This window comes from Rattus norvegicus, chromosome 6 (genome assembly GCF_021556685.1).
Source record: "Rattus norvegicus strain SHRSP/BbbUtx chromosome 6, alternate assembly SHRSP_T2T, whole genome shotgun sequence".
Lineage (NCBI taxonomy): Eukaryota > Metazoa > Chordata > Mammalia > Rodentia > Muridae > Rattus > Rattus norvegicus.
The window spans coordinates 16,349,898-16,370,594 of NC_141539.1; the positions used below are offsets into that span (position 1 = coordinate 16,349,898).

At 42.4% G+C, this 20,697-nt stretch overlaps 1 protein-coding gene across 12 annotated transcripts in view; it reads right to left on the reverse strand.

The window, feature by feature from the left end:
* Positions 1-20,697, reverse strand: part of Plekhh2 (pleckstrin homology, MyTH4 and FERM domain containing H2) — a 110,969-nt gene that overhangs the window by 82,543 nt on the left and 7,729 nt on the right. For 9 of the 12 annotated variants that reach the window (XM_087553039.1, XM_087553042.1, XM_087553046.1 and 6 more), the window contains 1 exon segment: positions 19,600-19,726. In XM_087553039.1, coding sequence (XP_087409165.1) covers positions 19,600-19,722 — 123 coding nt within the window. In that variant the 5' untranslated portion in view covers positions 19,723-19,726. 12 annotated transcript variants of the gene reach the window in all.

Genomic DNA, 20,697 nt, shown 5'->3' on the forward strand with positions numbered 1-20,697 from the left:
CGTAAATGGATAATGCACACAGAGAAAAGGACTGAGTGGTGGGGCACCTCAGATACCACCTGGGATGACACCACTGAGGATTATGAGGTCACGGTAATCTCTGTGAGATCACAGCAAGGTAACTATTTATAACCCAGAGTCTATGCACACTAAATTAACCAGGAAGAGGAGCAAAGTAAACTCTAAGGCCAACAAAACAGGGAAATCTGGTAAAGACTACAGTGGGGAGAGAAAAGGCAAAGACAATACAGTCAGGAACCGTTCATAGAAGAATACAACTGATAAAGCAAACACATCAAAACCACAAATGACCGATGTCAGGAACTCAAGAAGGGCTCAAGAGTAGGTTTCTGGTTGTGTCATGTGATACAGACTCACGTGGTGTTTTGTTGAAGCAGACCCATGGGAGGGCCTGTGATGTTTGAAGAGATAAATAGGACTCAATGGACAGTGATGGGGTGCTTGCATTGCTAGCCTTGCAACACTTCATTGGTCTGAGTCTTCACTGATTTTCACTTCATTGAGGGAGGCACAGCAGAGAACTTCTCTTGGTGTCCTTGAATCCCTGCTGGTTCTGGTCGCTCCAGCTAACTCGTGCCGATTTGGCAGGGGCCTGGCTGTTTCTGCTGGATCAGGCCACTGCTGCTGATTCCTGTTTGGTATCCTGACACTACTGAACTGGACAGCTGGGGTCCTGACAAACAGAGATCAGAATCACCTCCAAAGAACAACTTCTAAACAGGTCCACATCCCCTTGTCCTGCTCTCCATCTTTTCTCCCCTACCTTTGGACAGGGGGCTAGAAGAGGGGTCAACGTCTTTGAAACCCTTTATTAAAAGGAGCTTTTTAAAATCTAAGCCTACAAAGGGCCCAAATATAGAACAGAACTTGGGGGGCAGAAATAACAATATTGTGAGCAAAAATAATTGGACAGCTTGGCTGAAACATGCAATCTTTTTTAGGGACATACAATTGCAAAGATTAGGGAGAAATGTTAGCTTAATGGTCTTGTCTCTAAGGAATGCATCAGACTATTTAAAACATTACAAAAGGAAAACTCCAAGAGTGCATAGCTTTGCTAGTAAAGGTGTGTCTAAGAACGAAAACAAACTCAAAACTAAACAACCCTCTTTAAGAGGCTACTGCTTCCCAGTGCACTTTACCAGACCAGCTACAGGAATGCTATTTTCGCTTAGCTCCCAGTCTGTATGTGTTATAGAAAGAAACAGGTGGTCAGCTTCAAGTATAATAATGAACATCAGAGACCTTTTGCAACTCTCCATTCCATAAATTATATACATTACACATAGGTCCTCAAATAAATGTATTTAAAAGAGTCACGGGTGCTGTTTTTCTCTTTTTTGATTTTTTTATTTAAAAATTATCTCGGTTGGGGATTTAGCTCAGTGGTAGAGCGCTTGCCTAGGAAGCACAAGGCCCTGGGTTCGGTCCCCAGCTCCGAAAAAAAGAACCAAAAAAAAATTATCTCATACAATTCATTCTCCTAACGAACTTTCCCCTCTTCCAATTCCTCCCCACCCCTCAAGTCCCCCCACCTCTCTATTGTGTTCCCACTCAAAACCAAAAGCAAATGAAACCAAACAACCACAATCAAAACCAAAACCAAAACAATAATATCTTCATGGGTACAATGCCAGAAATCCTTAATAAAATATTGACAGATCAAATCTAGATATATATGGTGAAGTTAGCATTCTTGCCTGTCATGGATGAGAAGGCAGACAAGTGGCTTCTAGGACTTAGAATGTGGGGAGGAAACTGAGATAACATACAGGAAACGTCTCCAGGTTGAGACTGGGTGTGTATTTTTACCATATGTATATCAAGCTGATCCCCCCCATTTAAATATCAAATAGCCTCAAACTCTAAAACATACAAAGAAGTCGTGAAGTCAGCTAGCAAAAATCAATGTTTTGAATTGATTTAGACAATCCAGTGTTACCACTGTAACAATGTTACAATGTAACAATTTTATAACAATGTAACAAAAGCAATGTTAGAACCATCCTATATACAGACACCAAATCCAGACACTATTATGGATGCCAAGAAGTGCTTGTTGACAGGAGCCTGATAAAGCCTGAGAGGCTCTGCCAGAGCCTGACAAATACAGAGGCGGATGCTCACAGCCAACCACTGAATTGAGAACCGGATCTCCAATGGAGGAGTTAGAGAAAGGACTGAAGGAGCAGAAGGGGTTTGCAACCCCATATGAACAACAACGATATCAACCAATCAGAGCCCCCAGAGCTCCCAGGGACTAAACCACCAACCAAAAATTACACACGGGGGAACCCATGGCTTCAGCTGCATATGTGGCAGAGGATGGCCTTGGAGAGGCCCTTGGTCCCGTGATGCCCCACTGTAGGGTAATGCCAGGGTGGTGAGGTGGGAATGGGAAGCACCCATAGAAGCAGGGGGAGGAAAAATGTGATAGGGAGTTTGTGGAGTGAAAACCAGGAAAGGGGATAACATTTGAAATGTAAATAAATAAAATATCCAATAAAAAATGTTAGACAAATGTAAACATGGAAATACTGTGTGAGAAACCTCAGACTACGTGCAGGGTAGTTAGAGATTAAGTGGGAATAGAATCTATTATTAGAAGGACAGTAGGGGCTGGGGATTTAGCTCAGTGGTAGAGCGCTTACCTAGGAAGCGCAAGGCCCTGGGTTCGGTCCCCAGCTCCGGGGGAAAAAAAAAAAAGGACAGTAACTTTAAAAGGTGTAGGGAGAGGTTAAAGACTAAATGGGTAGGAAAATAATTCAAAACCGAGTAGGTGGTCAGAAGCCAGCCTTCGTACGGCCCCACAACAGCCTCACCTTGTGGTTATCTGGCTCCTTTCCTTACTACATGGGGCTAACCCTTGTGATGACAGGTTCCTGTGGAATGATGGAGACTCACTTCTGAGCCTATGTCATAAAAGACACCGTGTCTTCCACCTTGAACTCGCCTGGATTACCTTCGCTGCTCTCAGGTAGCCATGCTGAGGTGTCTCCAAGGCTGACCAGCTGAGGCTTCCTACCACCAGCCAATTTCCCAACAACCATCGAGTAAACTCTTTTGGCAGCTCCATTCAAACCGTCAGCTGCCGGCAAGCCTGACCAACACGCTGACTCAGCTTCACCAGAGGGATGAGCTAATTTACTCCCACGGTCTCTGACACTTAGAAACTATGCGAGATAATGAGTGTCTGTAGTGTTTGAAAGTTTGGAGTGATTTGTCGACACGAAATAGATATGTAAAGGCAGACATAATAAAGTATGCACCAGAAGAAAAGAACGCATGCAACATGGGAAGTAAAGTTTAAGGCAAAAGAGGGCGAAAATATGTGCAGATGGGGCTCCAGAGTAATGGAGGTAACAGAAGAAGGTGAATGAGGGAGAAAGAAGAGAGTCACTAGGAGAAGTAGCACGATGGCATTTCACAGTCATGCCCCGTGCCGTACAGAGTAATCTTTTTTAGAGATTTATTTATTTTATATGAACACACTGTCGCTGTCCTCAGACACACCAGAAGAGGGCTTCGGATCCCATTACAGATGGTTGTGAGCCACCATGTGGTTGCTGGGATTTGAACTCAGGACCTCTGGAAGAGCAGCCAGTGCTCTTAACCGCTGAGCCATCTCTCCAGCCCTCCCAGAGTAACCTTAAAGCTGAGTGCTTTGCTTTTTAAGAGATGAACAGAAATTGAAGATGTTAGTCTAGGGGGAGTGGGAGAGGTGTTCAGTAAGGAGCTGAGTGACTGTAAAGTCCTTTGTTCGTGAGGAAGGAAATGATACTGAATGGCTATGTAATTCATGTCACGTATGTGTGTTAAACAGAAAAGTAGAAACGACGGTGCATATTACAGAAGAGAGATACGTGAGTGGTATTTTAAAAACACATCCAAAACATCAACCGAAACCTGGCCCACCCCAGCCACTCTGCCTAGCATCTTCCAGTGTGACGCAGAATACATGGAGACACCAACTTCCCCAGAAATGGGTTCATTTTCTTAAAGTTCAGACAGCAGCCTTCAGAGTAGACTAGATGAGAAAGCAAAGGTGAAAAGAAATTCAGTTTCCAACAGACTGATGACAGACAGACAGGCAGACAAGGCTGTATTCAGAAGGTGGTCGGGTCGCTCCTGTCTCAGGTGTACCTTCTCTTCCATGAGGCATGGACTAGTTCCTTCTGTTAACACTGGCTGCTTGGCAGCTGACTCCATTAGAACACTGTATCTGCCGAGGCTGGCCCTGAAGCTTTGAGCTGTTCTTAGAACCCCGGAGCATCATGGGAAAAGATGCAGCTACCTTGCTGCAGAGAGAAAGGGAGAGAGGGAGGCACCTGTGTCTAGTTACTCTGCTACAACCAACTCAGTGTCAGGTATGTAGATCTTGAACATACCAGCCAGCTGTCATGTCTGTGTCCTTGCTGAACCCTAGTTCTAGTTTATCTGCAAGTGAATGCTGTTACATGAGAGACCCTATTATACAGCAAACAGTCTAAGACCAACAATAGAACCATAAACAAATGCTCTTATAAAACCACTGAAATCTTTCTTAATTGATAAAAATTATATTTACAGGACCGGAAAGATGGCTCAGTGGTTATGCCCACACTGCTTTTCCAGAGAACCTCACAACTTTCAATAACTCTAGCTCCAGGGGGATGACTCCTCTGACCTCAGAGGGACCTATACTCATATCAACTACTTACCTACACACACACACACACACACACACACACACACACACACACACACACGGGAGTCGGTGGGGGGACGATCAGAGAAAGATTCGACAAATAGGAAATGCCCAACTCTGTGAGAAGAGAGAGAAAAGAGAGGCAACATAAGAGGAACAGCGCATAAGGAGAGGGGAAGACAGTTGTACACCGACAGGCTGCAGAGAGAACAATCTAGACACAGACGACGATAGAAGGAGGCAGAGAATGAGAAGGAGCCAGAGGATCAGAACAGATTGCAAAAATTAATTTGAGGCCAAGCAGAGCAAAAAGTCAGAGAGAGAGAGAGGCCGAGAGAGAAGCCAGATTGATCAATCAGCTTGGAGAGGAATCTTGAGCCAAAAGAGCGGAGTTGAACCAGCCAGCCAGAGTTCATACAGAACAAGAAATGGTGGGCTTACTCAGTAGCAAGTCTCAGAGGCGGAAAACATTCTAGGCCTAGATAACAATGTGTAGAAGCTAGAACCTTCCAGAACTAGGCCTAGGTTAGCAGATAGAGGTAATAAACCTCAGAGATGACAATTAACTAAGGAGAATAAAAGTTACAGTAACGTGTGTGGTATAAAGAAAGTAATGTTTCAGCTTCAAGTATAATCATGAAAATCACAGAGCTCTCCCAATTCTCCAGTCCATAAAATTTATTCATACAGAGAGGCCCCCAGATCAGTGGATTAAGAAGAGCTGCAGGTGCTCTTTCTCCTCTTCTCTTTAGAAGTTTTTTATTTAAACATTATCTCACACAATTCAGTCTCATCATGATCTTTCCCCTCTTCCAACTCCTCCCAAACTCTACCCAACTCCCTACTCACCCAACTTTGTATTGTCTCTCAAAAAGCAAAAAACAAAAAACAAAAAAAAAACCCCAAAAACTCAAACAACCAAACAACCAAAAAAAAAAAAAAAGAGAGGAAGAAAGAAAGAAAGATCAATACAAACAAGTAAAATATCAATGAGACAAAAAAAAGGCAAAAACGTAACAAAAGTCCAAAAAAAATGGGGTTCATTTTGTGTTGGTCAATGACTACTGGACACAGGCCGAATCTAACAGCACTCCACTGGAGAACATGTATTTTCCCTTTGCCAGTGGCTATCAATTACAAATAGCTTTTTGGTAAGGGGTGGAACCTCATGTCTACTTTCCTCCTCATATAAGTGCTTTTTTTGATGGTTAAAAATGTTAGGTTAAGGGCTGGAGAGATGGCTCAGTGGTTAAGAGCACTGACTGCTCTTCCAGAGATCCTGAGTTCAATTCCCAGCAACCACATGGTGGCTCACAACCATCTGTAATGGGATCTGATGTCCTCTTCTGCTGTGTCTGAAGACAGCTACTGTGCACTTATATATAATAAATAAATAAATCTTTAAAAAAAATGTTAGGTTAAGTCATCAGGATGCATTCCAGGCTAAACATATGATAACTACTGATAATACTATTATAAGTTAATGTCAACAGTTTTCTTTTTTTTTAAAAAAAATTATGATTTGCTTGTTATGGATATGTATGTGTGGCTGTGTGAGCACATATGTACCACATGCATGTATGTGTCCATGCAGGTCAGAGAGTGTTGGAAATCATGGATCTGGAGTTACAGGAAGTTGTGAGCTGTGTGGTGTGGGAGCTGGGAAACAACCCAGAATCCTCTACAAGATGAGTTAAGTATTTTTTTTACCACTCAACCATCTCTCCAGCCCTGAAGAGTTTACTGAAAGACCATCTATACGTTTTCTTTTTGTACGTACGCTGAGCAATGACTCGGTGAGTGGAGTGTTTGCCATGCAGGTGTGAGGGCCTGAGTTCGGACCTTGAGCAATTTAAGAGAGGGGTGGGCCTGTAGGTATCTGCAGCTCCATGCCTGGGGTCTGAGTGGAGGTAGGATGCTTCCCAGACTTCGATAGCCAGACAATAACAGGATTGGTGACTTCCAGGTTGAATGAAGAGGCCAGTTCAAAGAAAGAAGATGGAGGGTTGGAACCTTAATTTTTTTTAAAAGTCTACTCTTATTGATGGTTCTTAAACATTTTAATCTCCCTTTTAACCCGCCAACCACCAGAGGTAGTAGAAAAGAAAGGATATGGGGGAAAGGGACCTGCTTAGAAAGGTTCTTTAGAATAATTCCCATCTGTGTTGTCTGAAAATTGACCGTTCAGTTCACAGGTCAACAGTGACAAGCTTGATCCACTCGCAAACACTTTGTAGCTACACCAAAAGTCTAGTTCGGTAGAGATGAGATAGTAAACGCAAGTTAACAGTGGTGGCACCACTTAGCAGAGACAGCCAGGCCTCAGCCTGACCATGGGTCCACAGGAGGGACCAGGGCCAACAGGAATCCTCGGGAAAGTTCTCGGCCGTGTGTCTCTCAGCTAAACGCAGATCAACGAAGAAGTGAGAGCAGCAAGCACTGAATAGCTAGCTCTGTAAGCAAGTTAAGCTCAGTCTCCACCACTGTCTGTCAAGTCCTTTTTAGACTCCCTCCAACATCACATGTCCTCCTCAGCCTGTGCGTCTGTCTCGGTTGCATCACTCTGTCAATCAGCCTGAGTCTGAGGCAGTGACAAGAAACTGTAGCATGCCACCAAAAGTTTTTGGTGCGTTTCTCTCTGTGGAATCCTGACAAATAGAGCTCAATTACCCAGTGTAAGGTGGACCAATACTTGTGTGCTGTCAGCAAAGAATCCTTCACCATGTGTCCTTTCGCCTGTGTGCTTGAGCAGAACACTCTTTCTCCCTGTCTACTTCAGTGAAACATTCCTTCACGAGTCTGCCGTAGTCTTTCACCTGTGTCCGCTTCAAGGAAACGTCCCTTCACATGTTTGTCCTAAAAAAACACCATCCAACACAACTGACATTCCAAAGAACCCCTCGGTTTCCACTTCAGAGGGTGATAAAGAAGCTGATGTCGATCGCTGGCATCCGCAAGTCCGTGCACACCCCAGACCCCTAGTCTTGCTGTTGCAAAGCCAAGGTAGCCCGAAGAGTTGTTGTGGGTGAATTATTCTCCAAAGGGAAGACAGCCAGTTGTGTTCGCTCATCTCACTGTGCCTACTCCAGCCCACCCCCACACGCCACAGTCTTTCAAAGCCCGTGGTTTTGTGGTAACACTGGAAAAAACTACTAGTTTTCTTGAAGGCAAGACAGCTAAAGCAAGTCTCGTTGCTTGGCGTTTTCCCATTCTATGGCTTTGAATGGGCTTAAACGTACAGTATCTTCTAGTTCCCAACAAAGCCACAGCATTACCTAAATTCTGAGGACTAGTCTTTGTTCTGGAAATCCATTCAGTTCCTGAAGAGGGCTTTCTAGCAAACAAGTGGCTAGTGACCATCCTAACGGTTCCAGCAGCTCTCTGGATCCTTCCATCCCTCTGGATCTCCACCCCGCACCCAGTATCAGCCCCAATGTGGTGCTCTGCCAAGTTGTTAATCATAAGCCAACTCCCCAGTATCTCCTTGTCAGACCAGTTCCTCATCTACTGCTTATGCTGGCAGCTGTTAAACATAAAGGGAGATAAAGAAAAATAAGGCACATTTATAATAATTTCAGACATATTTAAAGAGATGCTTAAAGATGATACCTCAGATAAGTATCATGGGCCAGGCCTGGCGGCACTTGCCTTTCATCCCAGCACTTGGAAGGCAAAGTCAGAAAGATCTCTGTGAGTTTGAGGCAAGCCTGGTTCTACAGAGTGAGTTCCAGAATAGCCAAGGTATAGAGAAACCCTGTCTTAAACAAACAAATAAAATGTTACAAAGATGTTGTAAGGCTGGAGAGATGGCTCAGTGGTTAAGAGCACTGGCTGCTCTTCCAGAGGTCCTGAGTTCAATTCCCAGGGACCACACGGTGGCTCACAACCATCTGTAATGGGATTTGATGCCCCTTTTCTGGTGTATCTGAAGACAGCTACAGATGTAAGTAAAAGGATGAAAAACTTACCAAGAATATTTTAAAAATGGAGATTTCTGTGCCAAAGTTTTATGAGTAATAGGATAAGTTATGAATGGAATAATTCATCAAGAAAATATAACAATCATGGGGCTGGAGAGATGGCTCAGTGGTTAAGAGCACTGACTGCTCTTCCAGAGGTCCTGAGTTCAATTCCCAGCAACCACATGGTGGCTCACAACCATCTGTAATGAGATCTGATGCCCTCTTCTGGTGTGTCTGAAGACAGCTACAGTGTACTCATATAAATAAAATAAATATATCTTGAAAAAAAAAGAAAATATAACAATCATAATTCTAAGTGTTCAAAAATCAAAACATATACAGGAGAGCTGGGGTGGAATTAGTGGTAAAGCAAATACTTATAAAGTATGAGACTAATAAAGTATGAGACTGGGGTTCCATCCCCAGCCAGGGGAAAGCTGTGTGTGTGTGTGATGTGTGTAAGTGTGTGAATGTGTGTGTATATGTGTGTGTGAATGTGTGTAGTGTGTGTGTGTGAATGTGTGTATTGTGTGTGTGAATGTGTGTATTGTGTGTGTGTGTGGTGTGTGGTGTGTGTGTATGGTATGTGTGAAAGTGTGTGAATGTGTGTGTATATGTGTGTGTGAATGTGTGTAGTGTGTGTGTGTGTGAATGTGTGTATTGTGTGTATGAATGTGTGTATTGTGTGTGTGTGTGGTGTGTGGTGTGTGTGTATGGTATGTGTGAAAGTGTGTGAATGTGTGTGTATATGTGTGTGTGAATGTGTGTAGTGTGTGTGTGTGAATGTGTGTAGTGTGTGTGTGAATGTGTGTAGTGTGTGTGTGTGTGTGTGGTGTGGTGTGTGTGTGTGTATTGTGTGTGTGAATGTGTGTATTGTGTGTGTGAATGTGTGTATTGTGTGTGTGTGGTGTGTGGTGTGTGTGTATGGTATGTGTGAAAGTGTGTGAATGTGTGTGTATATGTGTGTGTGAATGTGTGTAGTGTGTGTGTGTGAATGTGTGTATTGTGTGTGTGAATGTGTATAGTGTGTGTGTGTGTGGTGTGTGTGTGTATTGTGTGTGTGTGAATGTGTGTATTGTGTGTGTGTGAATGTGTGTGTATATGTGTGTGTGAATGTGTGTAGTGTGTGTGTGTGTGAATGTGTGTAGTGTGTGTGTGTGGATGTGTGTGTATATGTGTGTGTGAATGTGTGTAGTGTGTGTGTGTGAATGTGTGTATTGTGTGTGTGAATGTGTGTATTGTGTGTGTGTGTGTGGTGTGTGGTGTGTGTGTGTATGGTATGTGTGAAAGTGTGTGAATGTGTATATGTATGGTGTGTGTGTATTGTGTGTGTATACTATATATGATGTGTAAAACTGTCACGTAGGTTTTATTTTTGTTCAAATATTTTGAGAAGTCAGAAGAAATGATTGTGTTTAAATAATAATTTCCAAGGAAATATCCTTGGAAATATTCAGATTTCCCATCAAAAGACTAAACACATCTATTTACTTCACAACTTGGTTTTTCTGTTTACTTTTCTGTTTATCAAGGCTATAAATATACAAATACATCAACTAATTCCAAAAGGCTTATTAATAAGCACAGTGGACATTTTTAGCCAATTCTTTTCATAGTTGCCACATGTTCTAAATAGCACACTTCTATTTCTGTTGACCTTCCTTCTTAAAAATGATTTCCCACTTATTTCCTTAATGGAAAATAAAGATTTCTTGCCATCAGTCTAGATCCACATCACGTCTCCTGTTGCCTCTGCTTCTTCATGCGGTCCCTTATTTAAAGCGCACTCTGAGATCCTTGTCATGGTTTCAGTGAATGAGAGCCATAGCACGCATGTGACTGATGTGACATTCAGCCACGCGTCACCGAGGTACTTACTTTTACTAAATAGCCTTTCTCCTAGAATTTGATGAGTTATTTTTTTCTTTACGTAGTCCTTAAAATGAAACTTCCAAATTCCCACCACCGTCCCAGCTATGTCTCAAAGAGCTCACTCAGATCTTGGATTTCTACACTTCTTCTGAAGCCACACCCAAAGCCTCTGAACGTGCCAGTGTGAACATTAGCCTCGGTCTGGGCCCAACTGTCTTTTTGAAAGAGTTGTCTGTCACTTTCTTCTGCCCTGGGTCACCTGCTCCCTGTACTCTGTCATCTGGAGCCTGAGTTTACTTCCTCCTTTTAATGGGACCCATTCTCCTGAAGTCTCTCAGAATGGTTACATGTGATGCAACATGTGTTAAAAATATCCTGTGACCTCTCAGACAAGATTCATATTTGGGGGAATATGGTTCGGTAGATAAAGGTACTTTCAGTCAACTTTCTCCCCAGCTCTCACATGCTTGAAGGAGAATACTAGTTGATTGTTGCAAGCAATTAATTGCTGACCTCAGCATATGCACCATGATATGTGTGTGTGTGTGTGTGTGTGTGTGTGTGTGTGTGTGTGTGTGTGTGTTTTGGTTTTTTATCGTCTAATGCTGCCTCTGAGAAGCTTAAAAGGCTTCCAGTTCCTGGTCCTCTCTAGGCTACCTGCTTGTTTCCCTGAAAGTATGAAGCGGAATGATGCAAAACAGCCTAGATTTGAGGGTCCTGAGCCTCCTGAAGGCCATCAGCTCCTTAGAACCCTGCAATGACTAGAGAGAAAATATGTATCGTGCTGATAAAGAGGGTGTATTCATGAAGACATGTGACTGCTTAGATGTCTCACTGACTCACGTATACCAAACATCCATCAACTAAGGATTCATTTCCTGTTTAAAAAGAAAAAAACAACTAAAACTTTCTTCCCTTACAAAGTTGAATAAATTGTTTGAAGCGTATTCGTGCAACAACTGTCACATTTACGAGCTCACAGCAGTGTCCTAACACTGACCAGAAAACAAAGTCGAGAGTGGACCAGCAGCAGCCTTGTATACACAGCTGTCAGAGAGGTTCCCAGATGTCCCGCTCTTAAATGTAAACAGACCACCAAAGATCAGCCAACACATGGGAAGAGCTTGCCTCTTGAAAAAGCAACAACCACAGAAAGAGGGAAATAATCTCAGAGGAAAGACAGATAAGGGACTCCAGAGGACGTTTTAGAAATGCTAAAAATGTTGAAGAAGCAAGAACTTTCAAATACACGGTGCTGCAGTCACTGTACGGAGTGGAAAGTGTTCCCAGCAAGAAACAGGAGCTTGCATTTAGAGTGAGCTCGCTGTGTGCAGAATCACACTTCTAGCTGGTAGTGGTGCTGGCAATCAGTTTTTTATTCCCACTCCCTGGTTGAACCGCAGCTGTACATCAACCGCCCACACAATACAGAGTAATGCAGAACCACAGGAAAACGCTGCCAAGCCTAAACCCATACGGATCGTAACCGAAACCATTAGCATTTACTTCTATCCTGCATGATGCCTTGAGCCTAGGAACTCTTCACTGGTAAACTGTGCTGGTTTGAGAAATGTCCCACTCAATCTCGGACATTTCAACACATGGTTCCCAGTCGATGCTGTTGCTTGGGGAGGTTTAGGAGGTGTGGCCAGGCTGAAGAAAGACCCACCCGGGTCAGACTTGGAAAGCAAAGAGCTACCCCCATTGCACGCAGTCTCTTCTTCATGTTTGCACTCTGACATGACAATGCTCAGCTTCCCGTCTCTGCCACCATGCCTGCTGCCTGTCGCTATGACTGCACCCCACCGTCATGGTCTTACAACACTGGAGCCACAAGCCAAATAATCTCTCCTCTACGTCATGGTGTTTTATCACAGCAAAGCAAATAATAAAGTAACCTTCAGTCACGCGACGGCAGGGATAATTAAGTGTGTGTGGTGTATATAGTTATTGGTTTAGTTGTGTGTGTGTGTGTGTGTGTATGTGTGTGTATGTGTGTGTATGTGTGTGTGTGTTAGTGTGTGTGGTGTACATACTTGTTGGTTTAGTTGTGTATGTGTGTGTGTGTTAGTGTGTGTGGTGTATATACTTGTTGGTTTAGTTGTGTGTGTGTGTGTGTGTGGTGTACATACTTGTTGGTATAGTTGTGTGTGTGTGTGTAAGTGAGTGTGTGTGTGCATGCATAAATGCACATGCTTGTGAAGGCCAGATGTAAACAGGTGTCTCCCTCATTCATTCTCCATCTTATCTTTTGGGATGTGGTCTCTTACTGAATGGCTAGGCCTGTTGGCCAGTGAGCTCCAGGGATGTGTCTAGCTCTGATCTCCCCACCCCCAACTTTTATATGGGCGCTAGGGATCCAAATTTCAGTCCTCATACTTGCACAGCAAGTAACTTTACTGGCGTCATCTTCCCAATAGAAAGAATTATAAGTTATATATCAGGGAATCGCTCACAGAAAGAACAGAAGGATAGAGATACAACCCGGGTTTCTCTGTGTAGCCCTAGCTGTCCTAGAACTCAAACCTACATTTATAATCTAATAGTTTTGGCTAGCGCTCTCTCTCTCTCTCTCTCTCTCTCTCTCTCTCTCTCTGTCTCTCTCTCTCTCTGTCTCTCTCTCTCCCCCCCACCTCTGCCCCACTCTATTGCATATATTTATATATTTATACAATAATGGCTAAGGCAAAGATAATGAATATTACCCCAAAACATTAAGAAGTGTTTGCTTAATAATGAACAAAGGGAATGATAGAATTTTCAAAATGGTTTAGAACTAAGGATAAACTTTTACAAAAAGCAATTGCTAATATTCAGAATTTAAATTATGGACCATAAGTACCTAACACTTCACATTTCACTAACATATATATATATATGTATATATGTATATATATGTCCAATCTACTCAAAGCCGGTTCAAACACAGTAGTAAACTGACAGAAACAGTTTCGTGTTGCCTATTTCATTTTTATAATCATTTGAGCTGGGAAATAATGTTGCAGAATACTTAAAACCCACAGGACACGTTCACAACCGATTTTACTTTCATGGTGTAAATCCTAATGTAATCCTTAGTCAAGTCCACTCAACACATACCAAGCCAGTATGAGATGATCAGATTTCCCCATATAAAGTTTTACTGAAAATACGGTTAAACATTTTATAAACTGGCATCAAATTCTAAGCTTTGTGCTTGATTTATTACTCAAAAACCGTTCTTTGTAGCCACAGTGATCTTAGCAACAAGTAGCAGACAAGAATCTTGCCATTAAACTTGGAGCCACACATACAGCAGTCCTCTCTGTTATAGGCCTGTGAACGAATAAAATGGCCCCACAAACTAATTCAGGCAGGATGCTTTAGGGGTCCACACGTAATGATATGGACACAATTTCTCAGCAGGCGTCTTCCGGGTTTTCCCTATAAAATTCATTAAAGACTATCACTAAACATTTTTATTTCTCATAGCATCTTCATCCAACAGCCCTGAAGAGTGACATTTAAAATGGCCTAGGAAGCCTCACTATCACATGTGGAATTTCCAGTCAGCATTGTGCATCGTGAGGTGCCATCGTGGGTGTCTTATTTAAATGGTTTTGCTGGCAGCACTGTCCTGGATGTGCTCTGATGTTTGGTGACTCCTCAATCCTAGAAGGTCCTAAACTGCTTCAGGGGAATCCCACTCAAGAAAAGAAAGCCACCGTTGTCGGGAGATGCCAGACGCTGGAGCTACGTCAGGTTAGAGCAGGAGGCAGTTGCCATGGTGATGTCTAAAGGGGAACCACTTCATAGTCTCTCCTCCCTTTTCACTGAGAAACTAATTCATAGAAAGTAGCATTTCACTTTAACTCAGAGACAAACTTGTCCTTTCCCTCCCCGCCTCAGAAAACGAACTTGTAAGCGGGGAAGCTGGTTCCGCCTCAGCTTCTCTGAAGAGTTTATATTTGGCATACTAAGGATATTTCCAACACCATTCCTTACATTCCTCTAAAGACCTCTCCCGTTTACAGCAGCACTTGCCCAAGACTTCAATAAGGCTATTTTCCTTCTCAAGCTTCAATATTCTAAGTTACTTGAAAATCGTGATTTAAAAAATAGGTGCCAAAAAATCTTTCTTAAAAAAAGAAAACCTCTCACATATTGTATTCTATTCACTTACATATAACACTCTGAATTGTCTCAGACCGTTCCTCTAAAAAATTCAGAAATGAGTTTGGTATTGATCTGTAATTACCTGAATGTCTTCCTGAATGTCACAAGTATAATCTGTTCATAGAGATTAAGGGAGGTAGGGGCTTAGTTCAACAGCAGAGCTCTGAACATTGCAGGGTCCTGGGTTCAATCCTCAACAGGACAAGGAAGGGGACAGAGGGGAAGATGGGAGAAAGCAACAGCAGGCTATTTCCATGCACCAAATACTCTGAGTTGTATCAGGACAGATCTGAAAGGTGCATGATTTGAAGACAGCTCACCATTGGTTAGCTATGTGTCAGCGAACAGGCCAACCATTTATTCCAAGCCCCCAATGTTTGCACCCTTAGATTAGAGCCAATGACAGTCACCGCCATAGACTTCCTGTAGGGTTTAAACAAGCTCAAGGCCGTAGTCAAAGCTTGGGAACCACGGTTAGTGTAAGAGTTGGCTGCTTGTATGCCACAGACAAAGAAAGAAAGCTAAGAACAAGCATTGTTCCAGGAGAAAGTTGGCTACGACTTCTGGCAAAGATCTAAAGAAACAAATTAGTATTCTCTCAAGAATCTTCAGCCTTGGGGCTACCTCCATGAGGGGAGAAGGTATGGAGACCTGTGAGGGAGGAGCTCTGAGCACACGTCCCAACGCAAAGCTAAAGATGTAGGTGGAGAGGACAAGCCTCAGGAATGCAACATCTGACTCTCTCTGGCACTTACCCACGATGCCACGGGGCTTACTTTAAAAATGTGGACTGTTCCATAAATGGCAAATGCTGCAAACACATAAACATCCAACACCGAGAGATGGCTACATCTGTTGTACGGGGGAATGAAGAGTTGGCAGACAGACCAGAAAGCAACCCAAGTTGACACATAACTCACTTCAGGCTTAAAAGACAGAAAATCTGGGTTTAAATATTGGCTTTATCACTTTCTTTCTGATATAAATTCAGGCAAGCTAAGTAACTTTTTATATCTAATTATCCCCTTGTACAAGTGTGGGTAATATTAAAACCTATTTCACAGTGAAAATAAATTATTGCAAAGATTAAAGATATAAATTACTTAGGATAAACGTGGGCCATATTAAGCATCAGTTGTCCAATCCATAAAATAGAGACAAAATCTAAACCTTCGCAAGTTGCCAGATGAATTTGGTACACTTTACCTATAAAATATTCAGCACATAAGTCAATAAATAGTTGGCATTTTAATTTAAATGGATATCAAAAATAGTTTTTAAACCTGAGAATAATATTTCATAATGGAATATAAGAACAAAAAGAAACACTGTGAAAGTTTTTAGTCTCACTGTAGTGTTGAGTGTGATTACTGGGAGCCAAGAGTTACTGGTACTCAGTCATTTTCCAATGTATAAAACACCTCTGAGTAGGGGGCTGGGGTATAGCTCAGTGGTAGAGCGCTTGCCTAGCAAGCACAAGGCCCTGGGTTCAGTCCCCAGCTCCGAAAAAAAAAAGAAAAAAAAAAAGTAGAGGAAAACACCTCTGAGTGAGTCCATCTCCTGGATCTGAAGCCAGAGTTATAAATTAGACACTGTTTTTAAAGGACGGTGATTTTAAACCAATGCTTCTTTTAATAATCATTCATTAAAAAGTAAATATAATAGTATACAGATAATCAAAAGAACAATTTATAACCGTACTTACAGAGAAAACAATACCTTTATACATTTAAAAAATATCTTCATGGGGGCTGGAGAGATGGCTCAGCGGTTAAGAGCACCCGACTGCTCTTCCAGAGGTCATGAGTTCAATTCCCAGCAACCACATGGTGGCTCACAACCATCTATAAAGAGATCCGATGCCCTCTTCTGATGTATCTGAAGACAGCTACAGTGTACTTATATATAATAAATGAATAAATCTTTTTAAAAAAATCTTCATAAGGACCTTGCTGTAATGGCTTTTAAAAGTACAAAATAGGGGCTGGGGAGATAGCTCAATGCTTGCTATGCAATCAAGAAGACCTGAATTTGGTCCAGCAAATCCACATAAAAAGCTGGCGGTGTGCTGGTGTGCTCTATAACCCCAGCACCTGGGAGCGAGAGGCCAGAAGACCCTTGGGGTTCCATGGCCATCCAGCAAAAATAGTCAGTAGGCTCCAGATCCCAGTGAAGAGATCCTGTCTCAGAAAAACAAGGCTGAGAGATCTGTGGTTCTCAACCTTCTTAATGCTGTGACCCCTTAATACAGTTCCTCATGCTGTGATTCCCCAAATTATTTCGTTGCTACTTCAAAACTGTAATTTTGCTACTGTCATGAATCATAACGTAAATATCTGATATGCAGGCATCTGATATGCAACCCCAATGGGGTCATACTCCACGGGTTGTGAATCTGAGGTTGTTCTCTGGCCTCCATGCACACGCACATGTGCACGCGCGCGCGAGTGAGCACGCGCACACACACACACACACACACACACACACACAAAGTGGGTGGTGGGGGAACAAAAATTGCTATACAAATTAAATATAAGGTTAACTAATTGAGACCAACAAACAGAACTTCTATTTAGTCCGTTGGTTAGCAGGTCAGATGTCAAAGGTAACAACTAGGAAGACAAGGGTTAGTCCCAGGAAATCACTGATAAGGTAAACAAAATCATGTCTAGGTAGTTGGGCTTGTGGAGAATACTATATAAATTACCTTTCAACATGAGAAATGATTCTTATATCAAAACGAGAAAAAAAATAACACCCCGTGAATGATAATCAACTTTTGAGTTAAGTTTCCCTTAGCTATAGATATTCAAACTGGAATCTTTTCAAGCCTTAATCTTTACCCTAAAATTAACAAGAGACAACATTAACATTGAGGACCCATTCCATGGAGCCTGTCACTGGGTCGTCTGTGAACAGGGCTGAGGAGGGCACTTTAGTCTTTCCACCTGAGAGAGGCTAAGGATAAGAAATGGAAAGGTTAGGGTTGGGGATTTAGCTCAGTGGTAGAGTGCTTGCCTAACAAGCGTAAGGCCCTGGGTTTGGTCCCTAGCTCCGGGGTGGGGGGGAAAAAAAAAGAAATGGAAAGGTTTCAACAGAAAGGTGTTCCACTGGACTTTTTTAAGACACTTCTAAGGGATGCCTGCCTAGCAGGAAACCAAGATTTAAGGCTTTGATGGAGAAGTGACACAAGTGCCAGTCTCTATCCGAAAACAATGTGAAGTCAAGATTAAAACAACCCCTGTGGGTCTGGAGAGTTAGCCCAAAGGTTAAGAGCACTGGCTACTCTTGGGTTCGATTCCCGGCACCCACATGGTGGCTCACAGCCATCTCTAACTGGAGTCTCAGGGGATCAGATGTCCTCTTCTGGTGCACAGACAGATGTGCATGCAGATAAAACATTCACATACATAAAATTTTTTAAAATCTTAAAAACAAACAGACGAAAAACACTTGTAAATTCTCCCAATCAGTTACTAGGAATATCTAGATAGATAGAGAGATAACATTATCTAGAAATATGAGAATCACATGTTGGTTTTAAATTCTCCAGAACATGCAATACAGAGCCAAAGAAAATATAATATTGCTCAAGTAACTCAATATTCAAAATACTTTCAACACAGTCAATATAATCATTATCGATAAACCGTTTTATCTTTTTTTTCCCCATGTAAAATCTCTGAAACCCACAGTGTATTTTACATTTGCTACATCCTTGAGTTTGAACAAACCTAGTCAAAATGTTCCGCAGTCACATGTGGCACGCATATCTGCACTGATTTGTTTTGTCAGCTTGACACAAACTGTTCTGAGAGGAGGGGATCTCAGTGAGGAACTGTCCCCATCAGATTGCATATAGGCAGGTTGATTAATGTGAGGGCCCAAGCCAACCAAGGGCAGTGCCACCTTGGTCAGGTAGCCCTGGGAAATAAGAAAGGTAACTGGACGTGAACCTGAAGCAGGCCAGGAAGTCCCAGTTCTCCGTGGTCCCTGCCTGTTCCTGCTTGAATTCCTGCCCTGACTTCCCTCAGTGATGGACTTGGATCCAGACACAAACAAAATGAACCCTTTCCTCCCTACTTTGCTCTTGGCAATGGTGTTCATCATAGCATTAGAAAGGAAATCAGTATTATTTCAGACAGCAAAGTCTAGAATCCAAGTTCCCAGGAATCAGAGACGTGTGTGTGTGTGTGTGTGTGTGTGTGTGTGTGTGTATGTGTGCACGCGCGCGCATGTGTATGTATTTATGTATAAAATATAGTGACAAAAATCTAATTATATTACTATTAATAGAAGAATATGAGTATACTACACTCAGTTCAAGCTCCAATGATAATTTTTTAAGATATAATTAGAAATTCCTAGGCAGGTGAATTCTTTCACGTATATTATAAGCACATTTTACTGTCAGTGGAGAGTTTTCGTCTATAATTACTTTTAAATCGTTTTTGTCTGCTCTGTTTTACTGAGATGGTATTTTGCTGTGTGGCTCAGGCCGGCCTTAAGCGTGTGACCTTCCCGCCTCCGTGTTGGGATTACGAGCTTGTGGCACTGTACCAGGCTTAAAAGTATTCTTCAACAGAAAGCAGATCAAAATGCTATTAAATTCCTTTAATAAATCAAATGAATTATAGCTTTCTCTCTGGAATGAATCAACTCTGTATTCATCAAACATGTAATATTCCCATATTCAACTGGTGGTCACAAACAAATGGGGGTTTTTTTGTCCCATATTTGGTGAAAGACTGGACCAAGTGTAGCTTCAAATACTTCATAAAAAGTTAAACTACGTTCATTATTTTTAAAAGTGTTGCCCTCCCAGGAATAATGAGGTCACTTAATGCACATTAAACAGGGATTCGATAACCAACAGTAGTGAAAACTCTGGGGAAGGCTTACTTTGTCTGCTAGGAGCTCTCGGATCTTGCTTGCTTGAACTCGGAATTTCATTAGTTGAGCCTCCAGAGCTACACAGCGTTCTTTCCAATCTATGGGTCTTTCCGGCTCAGAGGACTCCTCCATAGTTCTGAGAGAGAGAGAGAGAGAGAGAGAGAGAGAGAGAGAGAGAGAGAGAGAGAGAGAGAGAGAACAGTCAATACACACATTATTCTTGAAGATAATGCAAGAAATGACCCAATGTACTGAACGCCGTCCACACACAAGTCTTTCTTTCTTTTTTTTTTTTTTCTTTTTTTTTTTTTTCTTTTTTTCGGAGCTGGGGACCGAACCCAGGACCTTACCAATGTGCTAAATCCCCAGCCCCCACACACAAGTCTTAGGTTCTGAGACGGCATTGCTTCCAGTAGAACTCTGGCCTGCGAGAGCACAGCCCAGACACAGACTATTGTGCATAACTCTTCCCAACGGAAGACAAACTATCCACTCATAATTCACACTCGCTCTCCGATTTGCAGACATACCATAACGTGTTGGTAATAGGACAAAATAACCTATGGAAAGACCATCCATGAGCTAGAATTATGGTTTAGATTTGCACTAGAGTGATAACCTGGTACCACTTTGGATTTGTCTGGGCCCAGGCGAAGTCTCTCAGGCCAGAAAGCCTCTCGCTTATCTAACCAGGGAAGTTATTAGAGATCTGACAAGTACATTTTCATTTCAGGGAGAAAGAGGAAACGGATAAAGATGAAAATTAGAATCATCTGCATTTAGTAAATCTGGACGTAGTGGTTTGGCTTGGTTTGGTTTTGGTTTTTTTTCCAAGAAAAACCTTTAGCTGTCCTGGAACTCACTCTCTAGACAAAGCTGGCCTCAAATTCAGGTATCCACCTGCCTCTGCCTCCCGAGTGCTGGGATCAAAAGCATGTGCCACCTGCACAGTCTATCTGGCTGACTCAGTGTTTTCTATATCACCTGTCATTTTTTTTTTTTTGGTTCTTTTTTTCGGAGCTGGGGACCGAACCCAGGGCCTTGCGCTTCCTAGGCAAGCGCTCTACCACTGAGCTAAATCCCCAACCCCCATCACCTGTCATTTTG